The 25,064-nt window shown below is 47.0% G+C and overlaps 9 protein-coding genes across 9 annotated transcripts; 8 read left to right on the plus strand and 1 right to left on the minus strand.

Moving 5' to 3' along the window:
* Nucleotides 1–2,111: 2,111 nt before the first annotated feature.
* Nucleotides 2,112–2,850, minus strand: htz1 (histone H2AZ; the record flags this gene model as incomplete). The annotated part of the gene is made up of 3 exons (XM_057086362.1): nucleotides 2,112–2,359; nucleotides 2,424–2,493; nucleotides 2,752–2,850. 3 exons carry the CDS (start codon nucleotides 2,848–2,850, stop codon nucleotides 2,112–2,114), a joined length of 417 nt encoding a protein of 138 aa, XP_056952511.1.
* Nucleotides 2,851–3,649: 799 nt separating this feature from the next.
* Nucleotides 3,650–4,392, plus strand: N7483_002926 (PHO88 family protein; the record flags this gene model as incomplete). Its single annotated transcript, XM_057086363.1, has 3 exons — nucleotides 3,650–3,666; nucleotides 3,753–3,913; nucleotides 4,007–4,392. The coding sequence occupies 3 exons, from the start codon at nucleotides 3,650–3,652 to the stop codon at nucleotides 4,390–4,392; spliced, it is 564 nt and encodes a 187-aa protein (XP_056952512.1).
* Nucleotides 4,393–6,147: 1,755 nt separating this feature from the next.
* Nucleotides 6,148–7,365, plus strand: gpdA (glyceraldehyde 3-phosphate dehydrogenase GpdA; the record flags this gene model as incomplete). The annotated part of the gene is made up of 4 exons (XM_057086364.1): nucleotides 6,148–6,209; nucleotides 6,273–6,336; nucleotides 6,420–7,275; nucleotides 7,337–7,365. 4 exons carry the CDS (start codon nucleotides 6,148–6,150, stop codon nucleotides 7,363–7,365), a joined length of 1,011 nt encoding a protein of 336 aa, XP_056952513.1.
* A 1,063-nt stretch (nucleotides 7,366–8,428) lies between these two features.
* On the plus strand, nucleotides 8,429–11,588 carry hdaA (histone deacetylase hdaA; the record flags this gene model as incomplete). The annotated part of the gene is made up of 14 exons (XM_057086365.1): nucleotides 8,429–9,077; nucleotides 9,140–9,428; nucleotides 9,480–9,493; nucleotides 9,546–9,684; nucleotides 9,749–9,861; nucleotides 9,919–10,046; nucleotides 10,107–10,480; nucleotides 10,532–10,579; nucleotides 10,643–10,706; nucleotides 10,759–10,851; nucleotides 10,920–11,005; nucleotides 11,067–11,146; nucleotides 11,203–11,309; nucleotides 11,367–11,588. 14 exons carry the CDS (start codon nucleotides 8,429–8,431, stop codon nucleotides 11,586–11,588), a joined length of 2,406 nt encoding a protein of 801 aa, XP_056952514.1.
* Nucleotides 11,589–13,308: 1,720 nt separating this feature from the next.
* On the plus strand, nucleotides 13,309–13,782 carry N7483_002929 (putative BYS1 domain protein; the record flags this gene model as incomplete). The annotated part of the gene is made up of 1 exon (XM_057086366.1): nucleotides 13,309–13,782. The coding sequence occupies one exon, from the start codon at nucleotides 13,309–13,311 to the stop codon at nucleotides 13,780–13,782; it is 474 nt and encodes a 157-aa protein (XP_056952515.1).
* A 776-nt stretch (nucleotides 13,783–14,558) lies between these two features.
* On the plus strand, nucleotides 14,559–18,195 carry N7483_002930 (uncharacterized protein; the record flags this gene model as incomplete). The annotated part of the gene is made up of 2 exons (XM_057086367.1): nucleotides 14,559–14,990; nucleotides 15,094–18,195. The coding sequence occupies 2 exons, from the start codon at nucleotides 14,559–14,561 to the stop codon at nucleotides 18,193–18,195; spliced, it is 3,534 nt and encodes a 1,177-aa protein (XP_056952516.1).
* A 554-nt stretch (nucleotides 18,196–18,749) lies between these two features.
* Nucleotides 18,750–19,786, plus strand: N7483_002931 (cleavage and polyadenylation specificity factor subunit 5; the record flags this gene model as incomplete). Its single annotated transcript, XM_057086368.1, has 4 exons — nucleotides 18,750–18,790; nucleotides 18,859–19,110; nucleotides 19,175–19,422; nucleotides 19,506–19,786. 4 exons carry the CDS (start codon nucleotides 18,750–18,752, stop codon nucleotides 19,784–19,786), a joined length of 822 nt encoding a protein of 273 aa, XP_056952517.1.
* Nucleotides 19,787–20,986: 1,200 nt separating this feature from the next.
* On the plus strand, nucleotides 20,987–23,627 carry N7483_002932 (Lipase class 3; the record flags this gene model as incomplete). Its single annotated transcript, XM_057086369.1, has 7 exons — nucleotides 20,987–21,074; nucleotides 21,137–21,305; nucleotides 21,361–21,697; nucleotides 21,763–22,064; nucleotides 22,448–22,849; nucleotides 22,922–23,364; nucleotides 23,419–23,627. 7 exons carry the CDS (start codon nucleotides 20,987–20,989, stop codon nucleotides 23,625–23,627), a joined length of 1,950 nt encoding a protein of 649 aa, XP_056952518.1.
* A 574-nt stretch (nucleotides 23,628–24,201) lies between these two features.
* On the plus strand, nucleotides 24,202–25,017 carry N7483_002933 (putative dephospho-CoA kinase; the record flags this gene model as incomplete). The annotated part of the gene is made up of 1 exon (XM_057086370.1): nucleotides 24,202–25,017. The coding sequence occupies one exon, from the start codon at nucleotides 24,202–24,204 to the stop codon at nucleotides 25,015–25,017; it is 816 nt and encodes a 271-aa protein (XP_056952519.1).
* Between the last annotated feature and the right edge of the window lie 47 nt (nucleotides 25,018–25,064).

Below are 25,064 nucleotides of genomic sequence, written 5' to 3' on the forward strand. Positions count from 1 at the left end.
CACCACCACTCTTCTTCCTCATTTTATTCCACTTTTTCTCCTTCCTATTTGTTCAACCTTTGAAGCGCGATGAAAAAAGAAAAACGAAATGGCGATCCCCCACCCTTTTTTTGCCAGCATCCGACTGCTTTGCCGCGAGACGAATACGAACTTGTATCACGAGGCCCTGTTCTGCGAAATTACCGGCTTACGATTCGATGAGGGATGACGAGATGACAACCAAAAAAAAGACCAGAAAAATCCATTGTTTCGCTGATCCAGCCAAAGTTTAGACGTTTTTTATATTGGGGCAGCCCAGCAAATTCACTCACAGAGACCACACTACCTATCATTACCATACCTGCACTCTAACGCCTTGTTGGAAGCGGCTTTTTGTTGTTGATTTTTTTTTCTTCAAGAAATTTCCGCCATGGGTTCTCCATTTTGTTTTGAGTAAACTCTGGCACCTTTTTTTTTTATTCTTTTTCTTCCTTTTTTTTCTCTTCTGATTCTGTTTTGGAATTTCTGCGGGCGCTGTTTTGCATGCAAATCCCAGTTGTTTTGTGTTCCTCCGCAACACTAGAGCGGATCATGAACCCGCCGCTTTGGTGCTCGTGGGATGCATACGAAGAATGACCAAAAAGACCCTACCACTGTGGTAGGAGACACGACAATATCAGCATTTGCATATTCTTGCCTGTTTTAGTGTTGTATATGGGGCGACTCGCATCTAATGTTGTTCTAGCCCTTTTTTTTCTTCTGTTCGGTCAATCTCATCTCCTAATATTATCATGTCACATGGTCCCAATGCCTTTGTGCCTTGATCCCGGGGACGATGACTATTTATTATACGTTTTCTTCTTTTTCTCTTTCTCCTGCCTCTGCGTGATTTTGACTCTTTTTGATGTCTGGTTTGGCATAGGATTCAATTCCTCGATGCTTGGTGAAGACCGGAGTCTCTGAATAGATTCCTTTGAACCTGTCTGGACTCTGAGGTTGAATGAGGATTATGGTATATCGTTTGATATATCTTATGTCCTCTTTCATCTCCGATGTTTAGACTGTCAGTGCATGATTCTTTTGCCCAATTTCTTTTCATCTATCTGCCTTTCATCTGAACGAGGGTGTCTTCTCTTCATGTTTGGTATCTTTTGCAAGTCTAGGGGCTTTCTTTTATGTTGTACTCCGATTTTGACGATCAATGTACCTTTTACTGTTTCAATGGGTTTTTAGGTTTATTTTTTCCAGTATGTAGTTCAGTTTTTCGTAGATCAAATCTTATGCCAGCCTAGTATACTGTAGCTGCGTGCTAGTTTACAAGTATGAAGTAGCACTTGAGTTTGAGTAGCCTAGAGTAGATCATATCAGATGTTAGGAATGTGAGACACCTCCTACTGGATTAGTCTATTCCAGATAAGACTCCGGTAATGCCAAGGCGTTGTTTTGTTTATTATGATTGACATGCGGCATGTCCCTGTCGATCACCCCGTACTGCACCTTACGATTACTAGTCCGAGCTTGTTAGAAATGCAATGTCATGGTTCTCTACTAGTTCAAATTGGTACTTATATTCCTACTTCAAATTCTCAAATCACGTAAGAATTCAACGACCAGAAGTATATTTCAATTCTAGCTACAGTGACCAGGTAGTTCAGGTGGGTAACACGAGAGCTGCAATAGAACCCGAAATACCGAAGGTGACCCTCGGCGTCGTAGTGAATCTCACGAGGAATGTGTGCTCGAGTTCGTAGGTAACTAGTAATTCAGAAGGAGACTCAAGCAAGAAGACTTGCAGGTACTAATACACGGAGATAATCATCTCCCATAATCGCACGAAGCGAAGTAGATAAGAATCAAGTAAAATAATTTCCCACACTACCAGGATATCCCCAATTTTCCCATTACAGCGCCCTGTGAACTCGAAATGATCGTGGAACATAGAATAAAAAAGAATAGAAGGACAAAAAGAAATACAGAATAAGCCGGGGAATAGACAGACAACATCAAAGTCACACGCCGTTAAGTAAAGTCAAAAGTAAAGCAGTCAGGAGGGCAGCAAGTTTTGGCTCGTCAGGAGAGAGGAAGAATCACTTCTGATCGTGCCGGAGTTCCATGTCTCAGGATTTTTTAGTTCACAGCTCGGGCTTGCCCTTCTTCTTCTGCTCCACCTTCAGCAGAAGAGCACGGTTGATGCGGGGCAGAACACCACCAAAGGCGATGGTGGCCCGAATGAGCGTGTCCAATTCTTCGTCACCACGGATAGCGAGTTGCAGGTGGCGGGGGGTGATACGCTTGACCTTCAGGTCCTTGGCAGCGTTACCGGCAAGCTCCAGCACTTCAGCAGTCAGGTACTCCAGGACAGCGGTCACGTAGACAGCAGCTATAATTCAAGACGGTCAGTATATGGGGGAAATAGTTAATGCGATACAGAAGGGAACCCATACCCTTAGCACCAACACGCATCTTGTTCTGGGTGTTGTTCTTCAGGAAACGCTTAACACGACCGCAGGGGAACTAAAGGTCGATAAGTGTTAGTATATGTTGACCTAAATCAGGCGACCGCGTAGTCATAGATTGAGGAGAGAGATAACACGCGACCGCAAGGTATGAGAATTCAGGAGCCCCTCAGATCAAACCGATGAGGGGGAGGTTCACCCCCCTCAACGACGCGTCTGGCCATCCCGTTTCATCAAACCATGAACTCCCTCAGGTCGCGTGATCTTCCGCCTATGACTAGTCGACATCACCTAGGCGATCAACCAGCCCACTAACCTGCAGACCAGCCTTTGCGCTGTGAGACTTCTGGGCCTTCCCCGCAGAGTCCTTAGAACCGCCCTTTCCACCGATAGATTTTCCCTTTCCGCCAGGCATTTTGAATGATTATGAGTCGCAAAGTGATTTGGGGGCGCGTATGTAAATTGTCGCGGACGATCCGAGACAAAGTGGGATGAGAAAGCGATTCAAAAAGTGAGCAGACACGCGCGTTGTTGATGGATGGAGAAGTCAGAAATGTCGCAGCCGGGACCAGTCGCTAAAGACTGCGACCGCGGATCCGGCGCTAGTCCCAATCGGGATGCCATGGCCAAGTCCTCGTTCGAACATCTTGTTCAGGCGCTGGCATGTTAGAAATCCCCCTTCCAACTCACATCATAATTCCAGTAGTAAATCAAAGTAATCAGAGATCCATTTAAATCGCTTGCCATGATTCATCAGTCAAGATTGACGGTATGAAAAATGGTGGGGGTTAGCTATGTAGAGTTTGGTTGTCGAGTGTCTGTAGTAGTAGAGCCCGCTTGCGGGCCCTCCACCACAGTCTATCAGTTTCCTTTGATCATTCCACGATCCTAAGACTTTCTCTTTTCCGGGATGAAAAATCGAGTTTTGATGGATGGTTTCATATCAGTCATGGTTGGATACGGTTCTTCCAAGTCATATTAATGAGTTGAACTTGATGCATGTCTAACATGGGGAAGTTGGTGCATTTGGAGATTCAAGGCGGAGTTGGAGGTCCCGTGATCCGGAAGATTATATGATCCGGCCCCCAGTAATAATATACGTGGTTTCCACTTCAGAAGGTCAGAGAAGAGGTTCGAGTTTTGTTATCTCTTCCCTCCGTCAACTCCGTTCTCCCTCCATCTCCTAGGTTTTTCGAAGGTTCAAACTCGTCAAAATGGTTTCCGCTCAAGTGTGAGTTTTTCTTCTTTCAAATTGATACGATCGACATTTTTCGTACATTGAAATTCTAAACGGTTGAACTAATTCTTATCGTGCAGTACCAACCTGGCCATCATCTTGGTGATGATGCAGCTGGCCAAGAAGGTTCCCTTCGAGAACCCCGATGTGCTGCTTATTGTGCGCGGAATCTACGTTCTGTCCAACGTCATTATCCTGGCCATCAACCTGTACACTCAGGCCAAGATCAGCCAGAAGAAGGGTATGTCGCATATCATTTAGGGGGTGTCGCGTGGCCTCCCGAGGCTTATCTCTAAAATATATATCTAACCACTTCTGCTCTTATCTTATATAGATATGACCACCCTCAAGTATGTCGAGCCTGCCGCTATGGGTACCGGCGAGGAGGGCAAGCCCGTCACCACCACCAACATGGACTACGACAAGGGTCAGATCCGCCAGATGTTCCGCACCCAGCTGATGGGTGTTGGTATGATGGCTGTCATGCACTTCTACTTCAAGTACACCAACCCTCTCCTCATTCAGTCCATCATCCCTCTTAAGGGTGCCTTTGAGGCCAACCTGGTCAAGATCCACCTGTTCGGCAAGCCCGCCACTGGTGACCTCGCCCGTCCCTTCAAGAGCTCTGGTGGCTTCATGTCCCAGGGTCAGCCCAAGAGCGACAAGGCTTCCATTGAGGAGGCTGAGAAGAACTACCGTGGTGGTGTCAAGGAGGAGTAAATTGGGGGGAGAAAACCGTCATTCAATGTGGAGGATTGACATTGGCTTAGTGAAATCTGTTCTTCATCTGTTTTGAAATGATCAGTATGAGGATAGACCACGTTGCTTTGCTTCTGTTCCAATTGTATTATATTCCCATTTCTAATTCCAAATTTCATGGCATGTAGAACTTGAAGCTGAGCTGGATATTAATTATAAAAATATTTTTCATTTATGATTCGTGTAGAGTAGAGCTTGGCACATCCCTTGCTGCACCTGTCCAAATAGGTGATTGTCCAACAAGGTGCCCAATGTACTCAACGTGTTGAATTCTGTTCAATTGGGTTCAATGGTGGTTCAATGGTCCGTGTTGTGTTGTTCATCCATCAACCTTGTCACAATGATCATTTTCCACCGGGTTCCATCAAGGAAATCCATGATGCCGGTCTAACCGTAGCCCAGCTGATTTTGGACCTCCCAAGAGTGACTCAACTTGAAGATTGCCATTGCCATTGCCACAATAATCTCAGAGGCGGGGAATAGGGCAAATAGAAACTTGAAGTTGAATCATCGAAAGATTTATAATGTATAATTTATAATTGGGATTGGAGGCTTAGACTCTGATATTGCCACCCGTTCCACATATTGCAATACCATGTCTCTTCTATAAGGTTCTCAGGTGCCCAGGTGGTCGTGGTCAACCTAAATAGAAATAGCAAATCATCAATTAATTCATAATTCTCAATAATCAAAATAATCAAAATAAAAATCTGCATGATCCCGTCCCGGTGACTCTTTTAAGGACGCGGGGACCTTATATGATGGATTTGGTCCACCGAAACGCTGGATACGTCAAGGAGTAGACCATATGCGGCATGGTTCAGGTCCCTCAGCCCATAAAGATCCAATATGATCCATCAGGCAATAGAAAAGTAATGAAAGGTGACTGGTGCTTATCGCCGGAGAGAATGGAGCTACAATTCTATACCCATATGTACTTCGTATAAACCAAACTGCACATACTCCGTACACCTATGTGGGTGTATAGGTGTTTGCCCCTCAGTGGTGGCATCATCCACTTTTCTGCCCCTCCATGTATTTTCTCTCTTCCCCCTCTCCCCCGGCATTCATCGTCATAGCTCGGTCTCCCGGAAATAAAGTAACGGTACGGCAAATCATCGTAGAATTATCGTGAACATGTCAATACAACCCGAAATAGTCTGGGAAAACATTCTTGAGATCCGAGGTCAAGGGTTAAGGACCCGGCCGACGAGGATCGGAAGATGCTAATTGGGTAAACGGGAGCTACCGAGGGGCAACTCAGGCAGCGAATATCGTGACTCTTCCTGCTTTGCCCGGTGTATGAAACCGGAAAAGGTTGAGGGGAATTAGTGCAAGCGGTAACAGTCGGGATAATGCCCCAGATCTAAAAAGGTTCCCAAAAAAGCCCCCGGTCTTGTTGTTCGGTGTAGAGGGAGGGGAGGAGGGGTGAGCCGCTGTTGCGTCACTTAATAAACTACTTCTTGATCTCCTCTCCCACTTTTTTTTCTCTTTCTCTTCTTCATCCCTCTTTCAAAGTTGTATCTTTCACAAAACGTGAGTTTCTTATTTCCAATTTATGATTACCCCTTTCTCTTTCTTTCCTTCTATCTTTCATCTTTCATCTTCCCTCTTTCCTTTGGATCTATCATATCCATACATATCTTACCCCACCATCAGCCCATCCTCATATCTCAAAGCTAACCAAAGCTCCTTCAGTCTCACAACACCGCAAATATGGTTCCCCAGGTTGGTATCAACGGCTTCGGTCGTATTGGCCGCATTGTCCTCCGCAATGCGTAAGTGAAAGCTCTATGAGTCCCTATGTGTCGTACAGATTACCATTCTAACGCGTTTCACAGCATCAACGCCGGTACTGTCGAGGTTGTTGCCGTCAACGACCCCTTCATTGAGGTTCACTACGCTGTACGTAATTCATCTACCTTTCATATCAGCTGGGGCGACGTAGCCTTCCAGGTGAATCAATGGACTAACAGATATCTCTATAGGCCTACATGCTCCGCTACGACAGCACTCACGGCCAGTTCAAGGGCACCATCGAGATCTACGACCAGGGCCTGATCATCAACGGCAAGAAGGTCCAGTTCTTCGCTGAGCGTGACCCCTCTGCCATCCCCTGGGGCTCTGCTGGTGCCGACTACGTTGTTGAGTCCACCGGTGTTTTCACCACCACCGAGAAGGCCTCCGCTCACTTGAAGGGTGGTGCCAAGAAGGTCATCATCTCTGCTCCTTCCGCTGATGCCCCCATGTTCGTCATGGGTGTCAACAACACCTCTTACACCAAGGATGTCGCTGTCCTCTCCAACGCCTCTTGCACCACCAACTGTCTGGCTCCCCTCGCCAAGGTCATCAACGACAACTTCGGTATCGTTGAGGGTCTCATGACCACTGTCCACTCCTACACCGCCACCCAGAAGACCGTTGACGGTCCTTCTGCTAAGGACTGGCGTGGTGGCCGTACTGCGGCCCAGAACATTATCCCCTCCTCCACCGGTGCCGCCAAGGCTGTCGGTAAGGTCATCCCTGCCCTTAACGGCAAGCTGACCGGTATGTCCATGCGTGTCCCCACCGCCAACGTCTCCGTTGTCGACCTCACTTGCCGCCTCGAGAAGGCCGCTACCTACGAGGAGATCAAGGCTACCGTCAAGGCTGCCTCCGAGAACGAGCTCAAGGGTATCCTCGGTTACGTTGATGAGGACATCGTTTCCAGCGACTGCAACGGTGACGACCGCTCTTCCATCTTCGATGCCAAGGCTGGTATTGCCCTCAACTCCAACTTCGTCAAGCTTGTCTCCTGGTACGACAACGAGTGGGGTTACTCTCACCGTGTTGTTGACCTCATTGGTAAGAATCTCTTCTACTTATTATTGTCATTTGAACTTTAGCTAACATTTATATCTTTTAGCCTACATCGCTGGCGTTGATGGCCAGTAGCTATCTAAAGCACGTCCTGAGGTCAGGAGTCTTCTCTAAGTGGCAAGTTTGTCATGGCCAGGCTGCATCTGTGATGTAAGCCTGGAGGATGAATCGCTATTTTGCAAGGAAGCAAAAAACCTAAACAAATAACGTCATTTTAATGAATCCAATAAATTTCTTTACGTTCAACTGTCAATCTTCTATATCTGTCTAGTCATTCTTTTCCGTAAACTTCAAGTTGCTCCAACTTGCACCAACTTGAAAGCCATTGCAGTTTCGTGTCGGAGATGGCAATTAGTTATAACCTTTAAGTTGGAAATAATCATTACAGTCTAAGTACAAGGCTTACCTATCTACAAGATGATCATCATTAATATCAACTGATTACTGCCCAGGTACTGTCACGTATTCTGGGCCTTCACGCGTGGACATGGGCCTTAAAATAGAGTAGATGAGTCAGCCACTTAAAACCGTCCAGCCGCTTCTTCAACTTTACGCTAGACTAAATCAGGAGGCGGTATAGAAAGGCGGTCAGTAATGTAATGTCTGGCAGTAAGAACAGCCGGCCTAAAAGGGATCCAACATGCACATCCATTAATCTCCCATCAACCCTGCGCTACGGCGACTTCGCAGGTAGAACAAGTTATTGAAGCAAAAACTGTCAGTTGATCAGGATTGAACTACAAATTCCTTGAAGTTTTGGTAAATTGACCATCATATAGGCTGTGCGCATCTGTGAAATCAAGCTGTCTGGCAATACAAAGACGTCCTTTATATGTCTAGGACTACGTCCAGCATCGAAACTCCCGAGGTCCTAGAACCACAAAAGATTGCACTACATTAAAGAGCACTGCTGGTCTAGTGCTTCATTGTCTCCAGGATTATCGATCTGTTCTTGATTTAATTTCATAAATCAGATCAACAGGAAATCGAATGTGTTAAAACAAGAGGCATTGATTCTAGATCTTGTCATGAGACGCTAAGCGCACAATTCCAACATTGATTCTTTTTCGGTTAAGGGCTTATAGAAGCTCATCAAGTCCTTCGTTCTGTCGTTTTCGTATTAATACGGTGCGCAAACATGGACACAGACCAAGACGTGATCATGGGAGATGATTCCAAGAGGTCGTTGCCTTCCCACCCTTCCCTGGAAACCCCCCTGATTTCTCCCACAACCCATCAGGAAGCAGACCCCATTCTTGCATCTTCTTTGATTCCCCAGACTGCTCCAAAATCTCCATCTTCTGAATCCGAACGTTTTTTCTCCCAACAGCCGAAGCCTTCGGAGGACATGGCTCCACCGTTGCGCATCAAGCTCAGGCTGAGTGAATCGGCGGGAAGTACCTCGGCTGATAACTCTGGAGGCCGCAGGGACAGCTTGATTGAGCCCAACTCAGACTGGTCTGATGAAGATGTCGCTCCGAAACCTGAAGATCCCGTTTCGAAACATGGTCTTCCAGTGGGATCTTTAGCTACTGGTCTTTGTTATGATGCCCGTATGCGTTATCACTGTGAGGTTCGCCAATCCACCGAAGTCCACCCTGAGGATCCCAGACGTATCTACTACATCTTCAATGAGCTTTGCAACGCTGGTCTTGTTGATTGTCCTGAGTCAAACCGCCCTATTGCCAGTCAGCCCTTGGCAAGAATCCCAATTCGAAATGCCACCGAAGCTGAACTGTCCACTGTCCACACAAATGCCCATTACGCTTTTGTTCACAGCACCCAATGTAAGTCTCATCCAAACTGGGAGATTCATCTTGGTCTATTTGTTAATTTAAGGCTTTTCCAGGGATGACTACTGAGGAACTTATTGAGATGGAGAAGATTCGTGATTCCATCTACTTTAACCGTATGACTTTTAAATCGGCCCTCCTTTCTGCTGGTGGTGCTATCGAGACCTGTCTTGCGGTTGCGCAGCGTAAGGTCAAGAATGCTATCGCCGTGATTCGTCCACCGGGTCACCATGCAGAGCACGATACGGCCATGGGGTTCTGTCTCTTTAACAATGTTGCTGTCGCCGCACGTGTTTGTCAAGAGAAGATTGGTCCAAGCTGTCGTAAGATTTTGATCATTGACTGGTGAGCATGCTTCCATTTCTTTACCATTCTCGTTATTGACTGGATCTCTAGGGATGTTCATCATGGTATGCAAGATCATATCCGATTTCTTGGGCAAATATACTTACACGGCTCCAGGAAACGGTATTCAAAAGGCATTTTATGATGACCCTAATATTCTTTACATCTCTCTTCATGTCCACCAAGATGGTAAGTTTTACCCTGGTGGTCCTGAGGGAGATTGGGATCATTGCGGCGCAGGTGCTGGTCTTGGGAAGTAAGTCTTGGCCAAGGGCTTTTATTCATTCCTATGAAATTCCATGAGCTCACAGTGTTATCAGAAATATCAACATTCCTTGGCCTGACCAAGGCATGGGTGACGGGGACTACCTCTTCGCTTTCCAGCAAGTCATCATGCCTATCGCGTCTGAGTTCAACCCCGACTTGGTCATTGGTAATATAGGATTCCTCAGATCTTTCAAATGTCTCTCTTATCTCTAACTTGTCCTAGTTGCATCTGGTTTCGATGCCGCCGCTGGAGATGTCCTGGGTGGCTGCTTTGTGACGCCTGCGTGTTATTCTCACATGACTCACATGCTCATGACTCTTGCAAATGGAAAATTGGCTGTTTGTCTGGAGGTATGTAATAACTTGGCTCTTATGGTTGAATTCAAAACTAATCTTCGGGGGTCGTGAAAGGGAGGGTACAATTTTCATTCTATTTCTGTCTCTGCTTTGGCTGTGACCAAGACCCTCATGGGTGAGCCTCCGGAGCGCCTGCGTGATGCTGACCCATCCAGCGCTGGAATTGCTACTGTTCGCCGCGTCATGAACATCCAAGGGGCATATTGGGGATGCATGTATCCCAAGCCACCCTCTCAGCCATTCTGGTCGACTCGACTTCACGGTATGCCCATGTTGCCAGCCTTTGACGAATCTGTAAAGCTCACCAATATGGAAGATCTCCTCCGCGAGGTTCAATCGAAGAATCTGTACCGGACCGCGAAACTCACTCCTCTTTACATTTACCGCACATCTATCTCCAAGTCCTTTGAAAATCAGGTTCTTGCCAGGTCAGTACAGAGCCTTGCAGAGTGGTCAATCTCAAACTAATTCCATTATAGTCCAAATTACCACAAGGCCGCCCCGCTTGTTGTTATGTTCCATGACCCGTAAGTCACCTACTCGGATACCAAAAATTTATGCACCACTCATCTTACAACTTTCTTTTCTAGTCCCGAGCTCATTGGAATTCCGAACCCGATGACAAACCAACTGGATGCTCATAACTGCTGGATTGTAAGCTCACCAGAATTGATCATTAAATTGTGATTACACTAACACCTTGAAGGCCGATTCTGTGGCTGAATACGTTGAATTCTTCATCGGCAAGGGATATTCCGTGATTGATGTGAACATCCCCAAGCATATCACCCAAGAGAGTGTAAGTCACATACTCTTTCTATTTCTCTCCCTCTCTTCATGTTGTACTTCAACTAAGCCAAACTCTAGGATACCGGCAATTACGCAGATGACGACGAGAAGCGTCCCCAGGCAACAGAGGAGCTCGCGGCCTATCTTTGGGATAACTACATCGAGTATGATCCACAAATTGGGAATAAGACTTGGAGGCTTAGAATACTAATATGAATTCAACAGGCCTAATGACGCTACCGAGATTTTCTTCATGGGAATCGGAAGTGCCTTCTGTGGCGTTGCTAACCTACTCATCCAACGCGGTACGTATAAGTTCAACCAATCAAACAAGACTACTTTTACTAACTCGACCAAATAGAAAATCTCTACAAGCGTGTCAACGGTTGTATCTCCTTTGTGGCTGCGAACCCTGTTCGTGCTATTGCCTCGGCAACTCAGACTTGGCTGTCCAAGTGGTACCGTGAGGTAAGTGGATGATATTCCCTATTTATGAATGTTTCAAAGCTCATTCTTTATCTACAGAATTCGTTGGTCTTTGTTGCGGGATCGCACGGAATCTGGGAGCGTAAGCCATCCAAGCGCTATGGAATGCTTAGAGCTTCGCCCAAGTCCGGACTGAATGAGATGCTTTCTGAGCACAAAGAAGAGGTCTTTGAATGGATCTCTGAACGTGCGGATGAGCCTTCTCAGAATGAGTCGGATGGTGAAGCCGAGGGCGAGGGCGAGGGCGACGAAGAGCTTTGAGGGATTTTAACATTTCAAGTCGGAGTCTTTGGAGCTTTTCTTCTCCCTTTCTTTCTTCTTTTCTTTTTTTTGATCTTTTGAATTGGAAGCGGGTGTGGCGTTAGTCTTTCTTTTTTTTCTTCTTCGATACGCTTACCCCGTTTTTGTGGCGACCTATCTATCAACTGGTAGACCAGGGCCCGCAGTTTTCTCTCGATAACCGGTCGGGTCAGCTAGAGACATGGAGGAGTTGCCTTATTGATTCAATTGAATCCATCATTTTTTTTATTTTACTACTACATACATGGTATTTCTTTCTCATTCTTATCCTGTGGCTCATCGGGTCCATGGTTCATTCCCGAGTTCCCCGCATCGTAAATAGTAAAAATAGCGTGGCGTCGCATCTCATGATCATATGCTACTATAGACATGATAAACTGCTATTACTCTTGCTACCTAGGTAGCACACTTCATCATGATTCTTCGTATAGATTGAACTTGGTGCCTTAAATCAATATTCCCAAAAGAAAAAAATTTGAAGTGCATCTTCTGAGTCTCCGCATCAATTAGCACTTGGCAGAGTCAGGCGCCCTCTATACTAGGGAACAGAGAGTAATCTGATGTCAAATCGCAAAACGCCAAGTAGGTATACTTATCGTGTATGCTCTATCCAAGTTAGTAAAGAGGAACTTGAAAGTGAGACACCACCAACCACGAACTTGTCTACTAATAAACCTTGGATTAAACTGACTAGCGGTGACTAGAACCGAGCGGAATCGTTGGATCTCGGATGATGAACTAAATTCCGTTAACTGGTAGTTCAAATCTTCGAGCGGAATTATGTATCCACCTTGTGGCTGCTGATCTGCAGCTCGTCCCTGGAATGTAACTGTCTCAGACCTTTTACCCCAGAATCGGGCTGACATGGCACTCAGGGTCTACGGGATGAGTTGTGTTGGCTTCCGATCCCTTGGCGTGCATCATAGCAACTTCCAAGGTTGATGCGTATCGCTTACCCTACTAGTACTTGGTTCATTTTTTTTCTGACATCTGGAGGGTCATGTTACTAGTATATACGAGAATTGGGTTGGGCGCCTGATACATTCTGCAGTCATGATTTTTCAAAATGTTCGTTCAAGTTTCCACTTGCTTTTTAAAGTGATATTACTTATTACTGGTATATGTCAATTGATATATGCCATGGTTCAAGGTTCCGAGGTTCAATTAATCATTAGTATTGGTGGGTACTATGACCATTCTCATGCGGGGCTCGTGAACTTGGACTAGTAGGATTGGACTAGTATATCGCTAGTATGCGGGCTCTGTGGGCAGGTTTGTCAAGCAGGGAGCTAGTAAACTATCCCTGATGTTTTCTTTCTTCTGTTTGGCCACTGAGAGCGATGTCTCAGGCAAGAGAACCGAGGACGCTCTATACGAGCCCTATATTTGGTAAACACGGTGCTGGCAGCACTCCAAGGCGATCCTGGATTCAAGGCGGCCTTCCAATCGAGGGTCTTCGGAAGGAGAATCTTGAAAGAATCCCGGCTGCTCGAATTATGCATTCCTACCCAGGTCGTAGATGGGAGAAGAGTATAAAGCGTCCTGGTCTTCCGGTCTGAGAATGCCTTTTTTTTCATCGGCATCAATATCCTCTTGATCAACTTGAATATTTGAGAAGATTCTCCGTTGAAATTATACCACCACTTCGATATCCTTCTTAGTATATCTCATTTGAACGAAAATGCATTTCTCCACTGCTGTCATCGCCTCCGTGGCCGCGCTGCTCCCTATGGCTAGCGCCGTTGGTAACGCCATCGTGAAGAACAACTGCGCCAATACCGTCTACCTCTGGTCTGTTGGAAGCTCTGTTGGAGCTATGCAGACCATTGCCCCAGGCAAGAAATACTCCGAAGTTTTGCGCCATGATGCCGTCTCTGGTGGAATCGCCCTTAAGATCACCACCTCTTCGAATGGTCTCTACGACGGTAGTGCCCAGACCAACTTCGCTTATACCTTGGATGGTAGTCTGGTTTGGTATGACCTGTCAGATGTCTTTGGAGACCCATTCTCTGGACATGGATTGGCGGTTGATCCCTCTGTCGCTACTTGCCCTGATATCTGGTGGTCGAATGGTGTTTCGCCTAGTGGCAGTCAAACTCATGATTGTACCTCCGCTGCCAGCGTCACTTTGACTCTGTGCGCGACTAAGGCTTGAGCCTTGTGGGGGCTATTTCCGTTTCTTGATCTTGATTCGATCTTTTCTCTCTTGTTGGAATTCAGAATTGGGAACTTGTGGACTGTTGCCTGTTGGATGTTGGTGGCTGGGGCAGTGCGGACCAGATGTAGGTCTATGCGCGGTGGAATGAAACAAGAGCCTCATTCTTGGAAAGTCATAAGACCTCGGGATTGGTTGATAAGTACTCCTGTGTTTTGTATGAGGACTAGTTAATGCGTCATGACAATGCACCTCTCTTCTTTTTGATCTTGAATTCATGGTATTTTGGTCATATTGCTTCGGGTATATTTCCCTTTTCCAATTGTTATCGAAGGCGTAATCTGTCATATCCAGGTGATGCATCACAACGACTATTGATTGGATCAGCATTCAACCTTGGAATTATTCAGATGTCTGGAATGAACAAGAAGTTGATCATGTGTGTATATAAGTGATGAGTATCACTTCAAGTTCAAGTTTAAGTGTCCACAAGCTCTCCACTTTGTACTACTCTTAAGTGCTTAAGTAGGTGCTTATTGCTTACAGTGCTTACACCGCCCAGACCCATAATTTATCAACAACTGCGGGACATTCTCCCCCCTCCTGGTTGACTTTGCAATTATTGATTCGTTTCTCGTCATCTTGATTCCTTTTTTTTATTATATATTGGGGGCCGAATTTCATCCTAGATTGACCCTAGGATCTTTAAACCCGCATTGAGTGGATCCAAAAGTGGGATTTCCATTCTATCATACTCTCTGTCCTATTAACCCTTGATGCCCGCAAGGTCCTCCGCTGTATCGAGGTTGTGGTACAGAAGACTCTCAAGTTTCAATCCAACCGCTCGTCCATATTTGCGATCCCCGGTCTTCATCAAGCCTGTGGCGCCCCCTAATCCACTTTCATTCCCCCCGTATCACTGGGCCCGCTCGTTTTCCCTTTCCTCCTACTTATCCGTACCCGCCCTCCCTCCAACCATGTCTCAAATCGAGCGCATCACAGAATACCTGGAGAAGCCAGAACTAGATGATCGCTCCTATCGAGTAATCCGGCTTCCAAATAAGCTGGAAGCTCTTCTGGTGCATGACCCTGATACCGATAAGGCGAGTGCCGCGGTCAACGTCAATGTTGGCAACTTCTCCGATGAAGATGATATGCCAGGAATGGCCCACGCGGTCGAGCATCTTCTTTTCATGGGTACAAAAAAGGTAAGCTTGTTACTCCTCCAAAAAAAAGAAACCCGGGTGGAGAGACCACAGACTTCCCGAGGCTCGTGATGCTGACAAGGATACTTTGTGTTCGATAATGTAGTACCCCAAGGAGAACGCTTACAACCAATACCTTGCCTCTCACTCCGGTTCCTCGAACGCATACACCGCTGCTACTGAGACAAACTATTTCTTTGAGGTCTCCGCTACTGGGGACTCGACCGAGCCCAAGTCTACAGGACAGAACACACCGACTGAATCAGCCAATGGAACAAATGGCACAGTCAGTGAGACTTCATCTACTTCGAATGGGGACCTGACTGGCAAGTCTCCCCTGTATGGAGCTTTGGATCGATTTGCGCAGTTCTTCGTCGCCCCACTCTTCCTCGAGTCCACATTAGATCGTGAACTGCGGGCGGTGGACTCAGAGAATAAGAAGAATCTTCAGAGTGATCTGTGGCGCTTGATGCAACTGAACAAGTCTCTATCAAACCCCAAACATCCTTATCATCATTTCTCTACTGGTAACTTGCAGACTCTCAAGGAGGACCCGCAGAAACGCGGTCTGGAGATCCGTAGCGAGTTCATTCGATTCTATGAGAAACACTATTCCGCCAATCGCGCCAAACTGGTTGTACTGGGTCGGGAGAGCTTGGACACTCTCGAGCAATGGGTGGCTGAGCTGTTCGCGGATGTTGAGAACAAGGAGCTGGCTCAGAACCGTTGGGACGATGTGCAACCCTTCTCCGAGGAGGACATGTGTACTCAGGTTTTCGCCAAGCCCGTCATGGATTCACGATCCATGGATATGTACTTCCCATTCGTTGATGAGGAAGACATGCTTGATGCTCAGCCTAGTCGGTACATTAGCCATCTGATTGGCCATGAAGGACCTGGCAGTGTCCTCTCTTTCCTGAAGGCCAAGGGTTGGGCTAATGGTCTGTCGGCTGGTGCCATGCCTATCTGTCCTGGCTCTGCCTTTTTCACTATCTCTGTGCGTCTGACACCGGAGGGATTGAACCAATACCAGGCGGTCGCCAAGGTTATTTTCGAATATATCTCTATGATCAAGGAGCGTGAGCCGGAGCAGTGGATCTTTGACGAAATGAAGAACCTGGCAGAGGTGGACTTCCGATTCAAGCAGAAGACACCTGCCAGTCGCTTCACAAGCCGTCTGAGCAGCGTTATGCAGAAGTCTTTGCCCCGCGAATGGTTGCTCAGCGGATCTCTGCTGCGCCGATTCGACGCCGACTTGATTAAGAATGCCATGTCATACCTGCGGGCTGATAACTTCCGGTTGATCATTGTGTCTCAGGAATTCCCGGGACAATGGGACCAGAAGGAGAAGTGGTATGGCACTGAGTACAAGGTGGAGAAGATCCCCAAGGACTTCCTGGCTGGCATCCAGAGTGCTCTGGACTCTACCGAGGCCACTCGCACTTCTGACGTGCACATGCCTCACCGCAACGAGTTCGTGCCAACCCGACTTTCAGTAGAAAAGAAGGAGGTTGCTGAGCCTGCTAAGACACCCAAGCTTATTCGCCATGATGAGCGTGTGCGCTTATGGTTTAAGAAGGATGATCGCTTCTGGGTGCCTAAGGGGACTGTTCATGTGACTCTGCGCAATCCGCTGGTGTGGGCAACCCCAGCTAACTTGATCAAGACCAAGCTCTACTGTGAGCTTGTGCGCGATTCTCTGGATGAGTACTCGTACGATGCCGAGCTTGCGGGCTTGGACTACCATCTGGCTGCTAACATCCTGGGTCTGGATGTTTCTGTTGGTGGCTACAATGACAAGATGTCTGTCCTTTTGGACAAGGTGTTGACTACTATGCGCGACCTAGTTGTTAACCAGGAGCGGTTCAATATCATCAAGGAGCGACTCACCCGGGCGTTCCGCAATGCTGAATACCAGCAGCCCTTCTACCAGGTCGGTGACTACACTCGCTATCTGCTTTCTGAGCGTAGCTGGGTCAACGAGCAGTACATTGAGGAATTGGAGCACATCCAAGCTGAGGACATCATCACTTTCTTCCCTCAGTTGTTGGAGCAAACCCACATCGAGGTCTTGGCACACGGTAACCTGTACAAGGAGGATGCGCTCCGTATGACTGACTCCGTGGAGAAGATTCTCCAGGGTCGTCCTTTGCCTCCATCGCAGTGGTACCTGCGTCGTAACATGGTACTGGCCCCTGGTAGCAACTTCGTCTACCCCCGTACCTTGAAGGACCCTGCAAATGTCAACCACTGTATTGAGTACTATCTGTACATTGGTCTTTTCTCGGACGACCTCATTCGAGCCAAGCTGCAGCTCTTCTCCCAGCTGACCGATGAGCCTGCCTTTGACCAGCTCCGTAGCAAGGAGCAACTTGGTTATGTTGTCTGGAGTGGTTCGCGCTACAATGCGACTACCATGGGCTACCGTGTTATCATCCAGAGTGAGCGCACTGCCAAGTACCTGGAGTCCCGTATCGAGACCTTCCTGCGCGAGTTTGGCCCGAAATTGGAGAACATGCCTGATGAGGAGTTCGAAGGACACAAGCGCAGTGTCATCAACAAGCGACTGGAGAAGCTTAAGAACCTGGGTTCCGAGACTGGTCGATACTGGTCTCACGTTGGATCGGAGTACTTCGATTTCCTGCAACATGAGACTGATGCAGCCAATGTGCGAACACTGACCAAGGCGGATTTGATTGCTTTCTACCATCAATACATTTCTCCTGAATCGACCACTCGTGCGAAGTTATCTATTCACCTGAATGCCCAGGGTGGTTCCCCAGCTAGCGACACTACCGCGAATGATAAGCGGACTCGTGTCATTGAGATGGTGAACAAGCAAGTGACAGCAGCTGGGTTCGCTGTTGACAGTGTTCGCCTCGCAACTGCATTTGAGGAACTTGATATGTCCCTGGTCGACGGCCCACAGATCGTGTACATTGTCAAGACCTTCTTGGCTACTGAAATGAGTCTGTCACAGGAGCAGATCACTCCTGTTATTGAGAAGCTGGATCAGGATATTGGTATTGAGCTGAAGCAGCTTGGACTCGAGCCAGCGGTCAATGGAAAGACTGATAGAACTCCTGCTCCTCAGAAGGCTATTGTCATCAGTGATGTGCCAACCTTCAAGGCTCGTCTACCTGTTAGCGCCGGACCTGTGGCTGTTTCTGATCTTACTCAGTTTGAGGATTTTGATGCAAAGCTGTAATTGGAGGTGAACTCAGGAGTTTGGGGGTGGTTTGAGGATCTTGTGGAGTGGTGTTGTGGTGTATGGATCCTGAAAGATGGAGTCAAGTGTAGAAGAGCATGACTTTCCTAGACAATTATCTCTCATAATGCATGTAGGTATTATCCAATTCTTCAAAGTGATCATCTCATTCAAGTTAGCCCATTGATGGGGATTATGCAATTCAAATGTTCTTCAAACTACCATAGATCATATTTAGGTAGTCGTTTATAGAGAGATTACTACTAGTATGTTCTAGTAGTACGGAGTATACAATGGATTCTTTGAACTACCTAAGCACATTGTCGCCCATTTATAGGAATTATCCACTTCTTTCAACCACCATAAATCACTCAAAACAATTCACAAGAATTAATCCAATTTTACATATTATTCTTTGCCTACTCTTGTGATGCTGCTTCGTGACTGATCACTCAGGAAGGCGGTCTAGTATCGCTTATCGCGATAAGACATCTGCCTTGACGTTGCGCAACGCGCCTTCTCTTTCTCGCGCCCTCAGCTTCACATCAATCACCATGGCGACCACAACGGCAAGCGCCATTAAGAGCGGTCGTCCGTAAGTCAAATACGCTTTGATCGTATTCAACTTTTAATCGTAAACTAACATCCGATCTTCCTTCGCAGTCCAATCCTTCCTAAGGACTTCTCCGCTCAACAGCCCGAGACCATTCGCCTTTACCCGCTGTCCAATTACACCTTCGGAACCAAAGAAACTCAACCCGAGGAAGATCCATCTGTGCTCGCTCGTCTGAAGCGTCTGGAAGAACATTATGATATTCATGGAATGCGCCGAACCTGCGAGGGAATCTTGGTCTGCCATGAACACAACCACCCCCATGTCCTGATGCTCCAGATTGCCAACGCTTTCTTCAAGCTGTATGATTCCATATATAAATACTATGCATTGGAGTCAACGCAGCTAACCGATTTCCTTATATAGGCCAGGCGATTACCTGCACCATGAGGATGATGAGGTTGAGGGATTCAAAAAGCGATTGAACGAGCGCCTAGCTCCTGTGGGTTCTCAATTCTCTGGTGAAGGTGTCAACGAGGATTGGGAAATCGGCGACACTCTCGCTCAATGGTGGCGACCCAACTTTGAGACCTTTATGTATCCATTCCTGCCCGGTCACGTTACGCGCCCTAAGGAGTGCAAGAAGTTGTACCTTATTCAGCTTCCCAAGAAGAGTAAGTTGTACCTCGGATCGTACCTCGGGGGTCCTCTATTCTCCTACCCCCCATTATTTACTTACATGGACTCTTTCTTATAGAGGTTCTCTCCGTACCCAAGAACATGAAGCTGCTGGCGGTTCCCTTGTTTGAGCTGTACGACAACACAGCCCGTTACGGACCTCAGCTCTCTGCTATCCCGCATCTCCTCTCCCGATACAACTTCGAATTTGTCGACGAAAATGATAATGTTGTTGCTGTTACCCCTGGCACTCCCCTCGACGGCCACCAGATCCCTCGCACCATTGTTCTTGCTGGGGGCGATGATGGTCAGGATACCGGAATGATCGATATTGGGGCGGAAGGAGAGAAGGGCCATTAGGCTGTATCAGTATTGAGTGTGTATGGAGTGTGCCATAGGTACGGAGTAAAGGAGAATCTGAATCAATTATCATGAATCCAATCACGAGCTGAACAAGACCACGAGCCTGTCATTTCATTTATTTTGTTTCATTTCTTGAGTTGTTGCATACCCTTTGCTATTATCGGCATTGTCGGCATCATCTAGCGGGATTTCTACACGGAGTTGCTATCTATTTCTGGTCTAATGTTGAAACCCAAAAATGCCTCGGATATTTCAAGTTTCCTTGTATACGGCTAATTCAGTGTTTCTATTTCAATTGTTCCTCATGTGGAAGAAACTTGGGCTAAGACTTCGCCCGAGAGGATCTTAACGGGGCCACACTAAATCCTTCAAGCCATTTTCAGAATGGTGATACTCTAAATAGTACAGGGCAAAAGTGACTAACCGAATATTTACTTGAACATGACTCTTCTTTTTAACTATTCGGCAATATTTAAACCCCACTATACATTTACCGTGGAACAATTCTTGTCCCTGCAGGGAATACTACAGTACTCCCTTTGTACTGAAAACAGAAACTGATCCCACTACAACTTCCCGAATTCCGTCTACCCAAAAAAGGTTGTGATCGACCAACCCGGATATGATGCCCGATTAAATAGAGATTCCCCGCTAACTTCCATGGTTCGTGGAGGGCTGAAATCCATGCTGACTGGCTCCATTCCCTGTTGTGAAGAACTGCATGAAAGCGGATCATTTGACCGAATTTCCCCCACCACTCAAAGAAGAACGTTCCTGCAGAACAAGCAACGCCTTAACGGTCACACATCCAGTTTTGTTCAAGCGTGCAGTTAAATTGGGGAGTCCGTAGGCTCTCCGTCAACCCCGCTCATGAATTTACACCGCAAGGTCCCGTGGTCATGATGCTTCAGGTTTGGGGCCCATGTGAAATTCAATAGATGTGGGTATCCCGGGACAGGATGATGGCCAGGAGTCGGAAGGACTGGGGCCGAATGGAAGATCCTTCAGAATCCTTTCTTTTTTCAGGCACACAGAGACTCGAAATCGAGTACTACGTCGTGTGTATAAAAGCATCCATCGACCCGGTCAACAAAGATCCATCCTGCTCTCCAGTGTCCCTTTACCACGGGTCTTGACTCCTTCAGACCACCTCGAGATTTGCTTCCAGTCCTTGCTCTATACGAGATACTCGGTACAATGCTTTCTCTTGCACGTCTGCTGACTGTTACTGCGGCCGCAACACTGGCTGTTGCGGTGCCAGCACCACGTCAGATCAAGAAACGAGGTATGATTGATTCATATTCTTTCTGATGGAAACTTGAAGAACATTGATCTGATCATCTACAGATGTTGACTCCACCACCTATGACAATCTCTACCTGTTTGCTCAGTACTCTGCAGCTGCGTACTGTACAGTGAACGATGATAACAGCGCAGGCGTTGCCATCTCTTGCTCTGATGATGTTTGTCCTGATGTAGAGTCTGCGACTACTACAACTTTGTACGAATTTGATGAGTAAGCGACAAGTCGGCAGATACATGAGGATATTTACATATGCTAACCTCTCCAGAACTAATGATTATGGCGATGCTACCGGCTACATTGCCCTCGATGAGACCAATGAGCTCATTGTTCTGGCATTCCGAGGAAGTGAGGATATCGAGAACTGGCTTGCCAACCTGGACTTTACCTTTAATGATGATACTGGCCTTTGTGATGGCTGTGAGGTGCACAGTGGATGGTGGTCGTCGTGGCAGACTGTTTCTGATGATATTACATCTGAGCTTGCGTCTGCAGTGGCCGCATACCCTGACTATCAGCTTGTTGTCACCGGTCACAGCTTGGGTGCTGCTCTTGCTGCTCTCTCTGCCACTGACCTGCGTAACTCTGGATATACCCTGGATCTGGTGAGTGACTCTAATCTTTCTGTACCATTCTGGGTCCTTTTCAGTAAAACTAAAACTCTTCCTAGTACACTTATGGCCAGCCACGTGTTGGCAATGTGGCCCTGGCTGACTACATGACTGACCAGGGTAGCCTCTGGCGAACCACCCACACTGATGATGTTGTCCCTCGAGTCCCTCCTGAGATTCTTGGATACGCTCACGCTAGCCCTGAGTACTGGATTACCAGTGCCGACGATGTGGCTGTGACTGATGACGATATCGAGGAAATTGTGGGTGTTGACTCCGATGATGGCAATGCTGGCGAGTCGGACTTGAGTATCTCTGCACACAAGTGGTACTTTGAGGCAATCACTGCCTGCTCATCTGCGTAAGCCCTGGAGGTATATGAGAGAGATTTAATGTTTCTTATTTGAAATCTGGAATTTCATTAGATTAAGAAATGGAAATCAATGTTTATGTGGTATACAGTATCTACCTCGTACTCGTAATAGACCCACCGATCGGCCTGTGGCTGGAGTTGTGGCAGAACAATTACCGCAAACACGTATTCCCTTTCTGTGCATCTTGAACTTCATTTTGTTTTTCTATTCATTTCACCCTTTCATTATTCAAATAATACACGGAATATCATATCCTCTAGGTAGTTCCAAGTCACGTTAATACTTGTGCTTGTGCGACACCGCTTTCGGCCTCAGCTTAACAGCTCCAGGCTTCACCCTTCAACTCACGGTATAATGCGCCTCCAACAAGTGCTCGATGCTTGAACCCCTCCACAATCATGTTGTTCGCTCCAAGCGGACCCCAGAGTCCGCGCCGCCGTAATCGGATTAAAGCTATTCTCTGTACCATGGGAATAGTTATCGCACTTTACTTACTCTTCTTCGCCGGGCCTGAATCCCCGACCAAATCCGTCAATCATGATCGACCCAGTTATGCGCAACGCCCAACCCCAAAAGCAAACATTGACGAGCAGGCTCGTCCTGTGATTCGCAAAAGAAAGGATATGATCGTTGCTAGTATGAAGAGTGATGATACCTCTTGGCTAGCAGAGTATTTCCCAGACTGGTCTAGGAGCATTTACGTGGTGGATGATAAAAAGGCGCCGTTGACTGTGATGAAAAATAAGGGGCGGGAGTCAATGGTTTATTTAACGTGAGCTATACTTGGACTATATACGGGCTTGAGCCTTATTGGTATTGTGGTACTAACTATCCTAATTGATAGGTACATTATTGACAACTATGATAACCTCCCCGATGTCATGCTATTTATCCACTCGACGCGCTACCAATGGCACAATGATGATCCTTACTACGACGGCGTCCCTATGCTCCGCAACTTTCAAGTTCCCTATCTACAGAAAATGGGATACGTTAATCTCCGCTGCGTCTGGATGTTGGGTTGTCCTGAGGAGATTCATCCGTTGTCAGATACACACCGCGACGATGTTCACGCAGGTGAATACTTTTTGAATGGATTTTCAGAGTTATTCCCAGATGAGCCGATTCCACGGGTGGTAGGCGTATCATGCTGTGCGCAATTCGGTGTCACCCGCGACAAGGTGCAGCAACGACCGAAGAGCGATTACGAGCACTTCCGGAATTGGCTTGCGACCACAACGCTGGGAGATGATCTCAGTGGAAGAATTATGGAATACTCGTGGCATAGTAAGCCCTCTTTTTCACTTCTTATCCTGCGAACTTTTCTGACATCTTTTATAGTGATTTTCGGACAACCACCTGTTCACTGCCCAAATGCTGATGAATGCTACTGTAATGTTTTCGGTTTATGCAATCTTAACTGTCCAAATGATGGCGCATGCGACAATCGTTATGTACTTCCACCTTTCGCCTCGCTACCAAAGGGATGGCCTTTTGTCGGGTGGAAGGGCCAGGAACAGGACCCAACTCATGGACTTCCTGAGTCATGAAACTATCCAATCTTAAGATGAAATTTGATGATACATGTCTCTCATAATGTCCACGGGTTTCTGAATGATGGGTCAAATCACAGTTTCACATGTTCTCTTAGGAATCTACTACCTACAGATATGTATTGGCAACATCCAGCGACAGGCCCAAAGGATTGCTCTGCTTTGCGAGAAACTGAGTAGGATGGACATCTATTTGAGTAATGAATTTGTTTCAGCTGGATGTTCTGTCTGTGTAAGGAACAGAATGGACTTATTTGAAGCTATTGCTATCTCCGAGTTCAACACGATATGCATGAAAGGAAATTTTGTAAATAGGCGGATGAGATCTGCTTTGACTGGCGCATTGTCAAAATCTACATTGTTACTTAGCGCATTGATTTCAATTACTCAGAGTAAAGAGTTGCATTATTCTTAAAAGGCTTCCTTTATGCTTCCAAGGTTGTCGTATATCCCTTGCCAGTGTGAACACTTGCATGCGAACCGAGGTACTAGTCTCCCCGCATTCATTCTTAATCGTCATCTTCCACTTTCAACTCACCCAACCCACTCTTTTCCTCATAACCTCGACAAAATGCTCATAATTGGGTTGACAGGCTCAATAGCCACTGGCAAATCCACAGTATCCACGATCCTCTCATCACAACCTTACAACCTCCCTATCATCGATGCCGATATCCTAGCCCGCAAAGTTGTCGAACCAGGCACAGCAGGCTACAATGAAATCGTCAACTACTTCGGTCCTAATACCCCCAATCTCCTTCTCGATGACCCTGCAACAAATACACCACAAGGTCAACCCCTTAACAGACCCGCGCTAGGCCGGCGCGTCTTCGGCTCAACGGAAGAGCGCAAACGCGATCGCCAGGTTCTAAATGGCATTATTCACCCCGCGGTACGATGGGAAGTCTATAAGGCTCTTATTTACCACTACCTACGTGGTCAATGGGCTGTCGTACTAGATGTCCCTCTTCTCTTCGAAAGTGGCATGGATCTTATCTGTGGAACTGTTATCGTCGTCGGTGTTCATGACCCCGCTGTTCAAATGTCCCGACTCCGAGCTCGCGATGCACATCTTACCGCGGAAGATGCGGAGAATCGTGTCCGTTCCCAGGGTGATATAAGGGTCAAGGCGGCACAGGCCGAGTTCCGTGGAACGGCTTCGGGGCGTGGCGTTGTGGTTTGGAATGATGCTGATAGGAGTGAGTTGGAGCGTGCGGTTAAAGATGCTATGTCTAGTATCAGGGCGACTAGTCCACGTTGGTGGGCTTGGGCTTTACTTATTGCGCCACCGGTTGGATTTGGGGTCGCGGCGTGGAATTTGGTCGTTAATTTCGCGACGCAGAAGGGTTGGGAGAGGAAGAAGAATGAGGAGAAGGCGAAATTGTAGATTTAACCCAGGTCAGGGTTGACGAATATCATTACCGGTGATAAGTC

The sequence above is a fragment of the Penicillium malachiteum genome, assembly GCF_028827825.1.
Source record: "Penicillium malachiteum strain IBT 17515 chromosome Unknown utg000001l:1.0-8184562.0:1.0-8186909.0, whole genome shotgun sequence".
NCBI classification, from domain to species: Eukaryota; Fungi; Ascomycota; class Eurotiomycetes; order Eurotiales; family Aspergillaceae; genus Penicillium; species Penicillium malachiteum.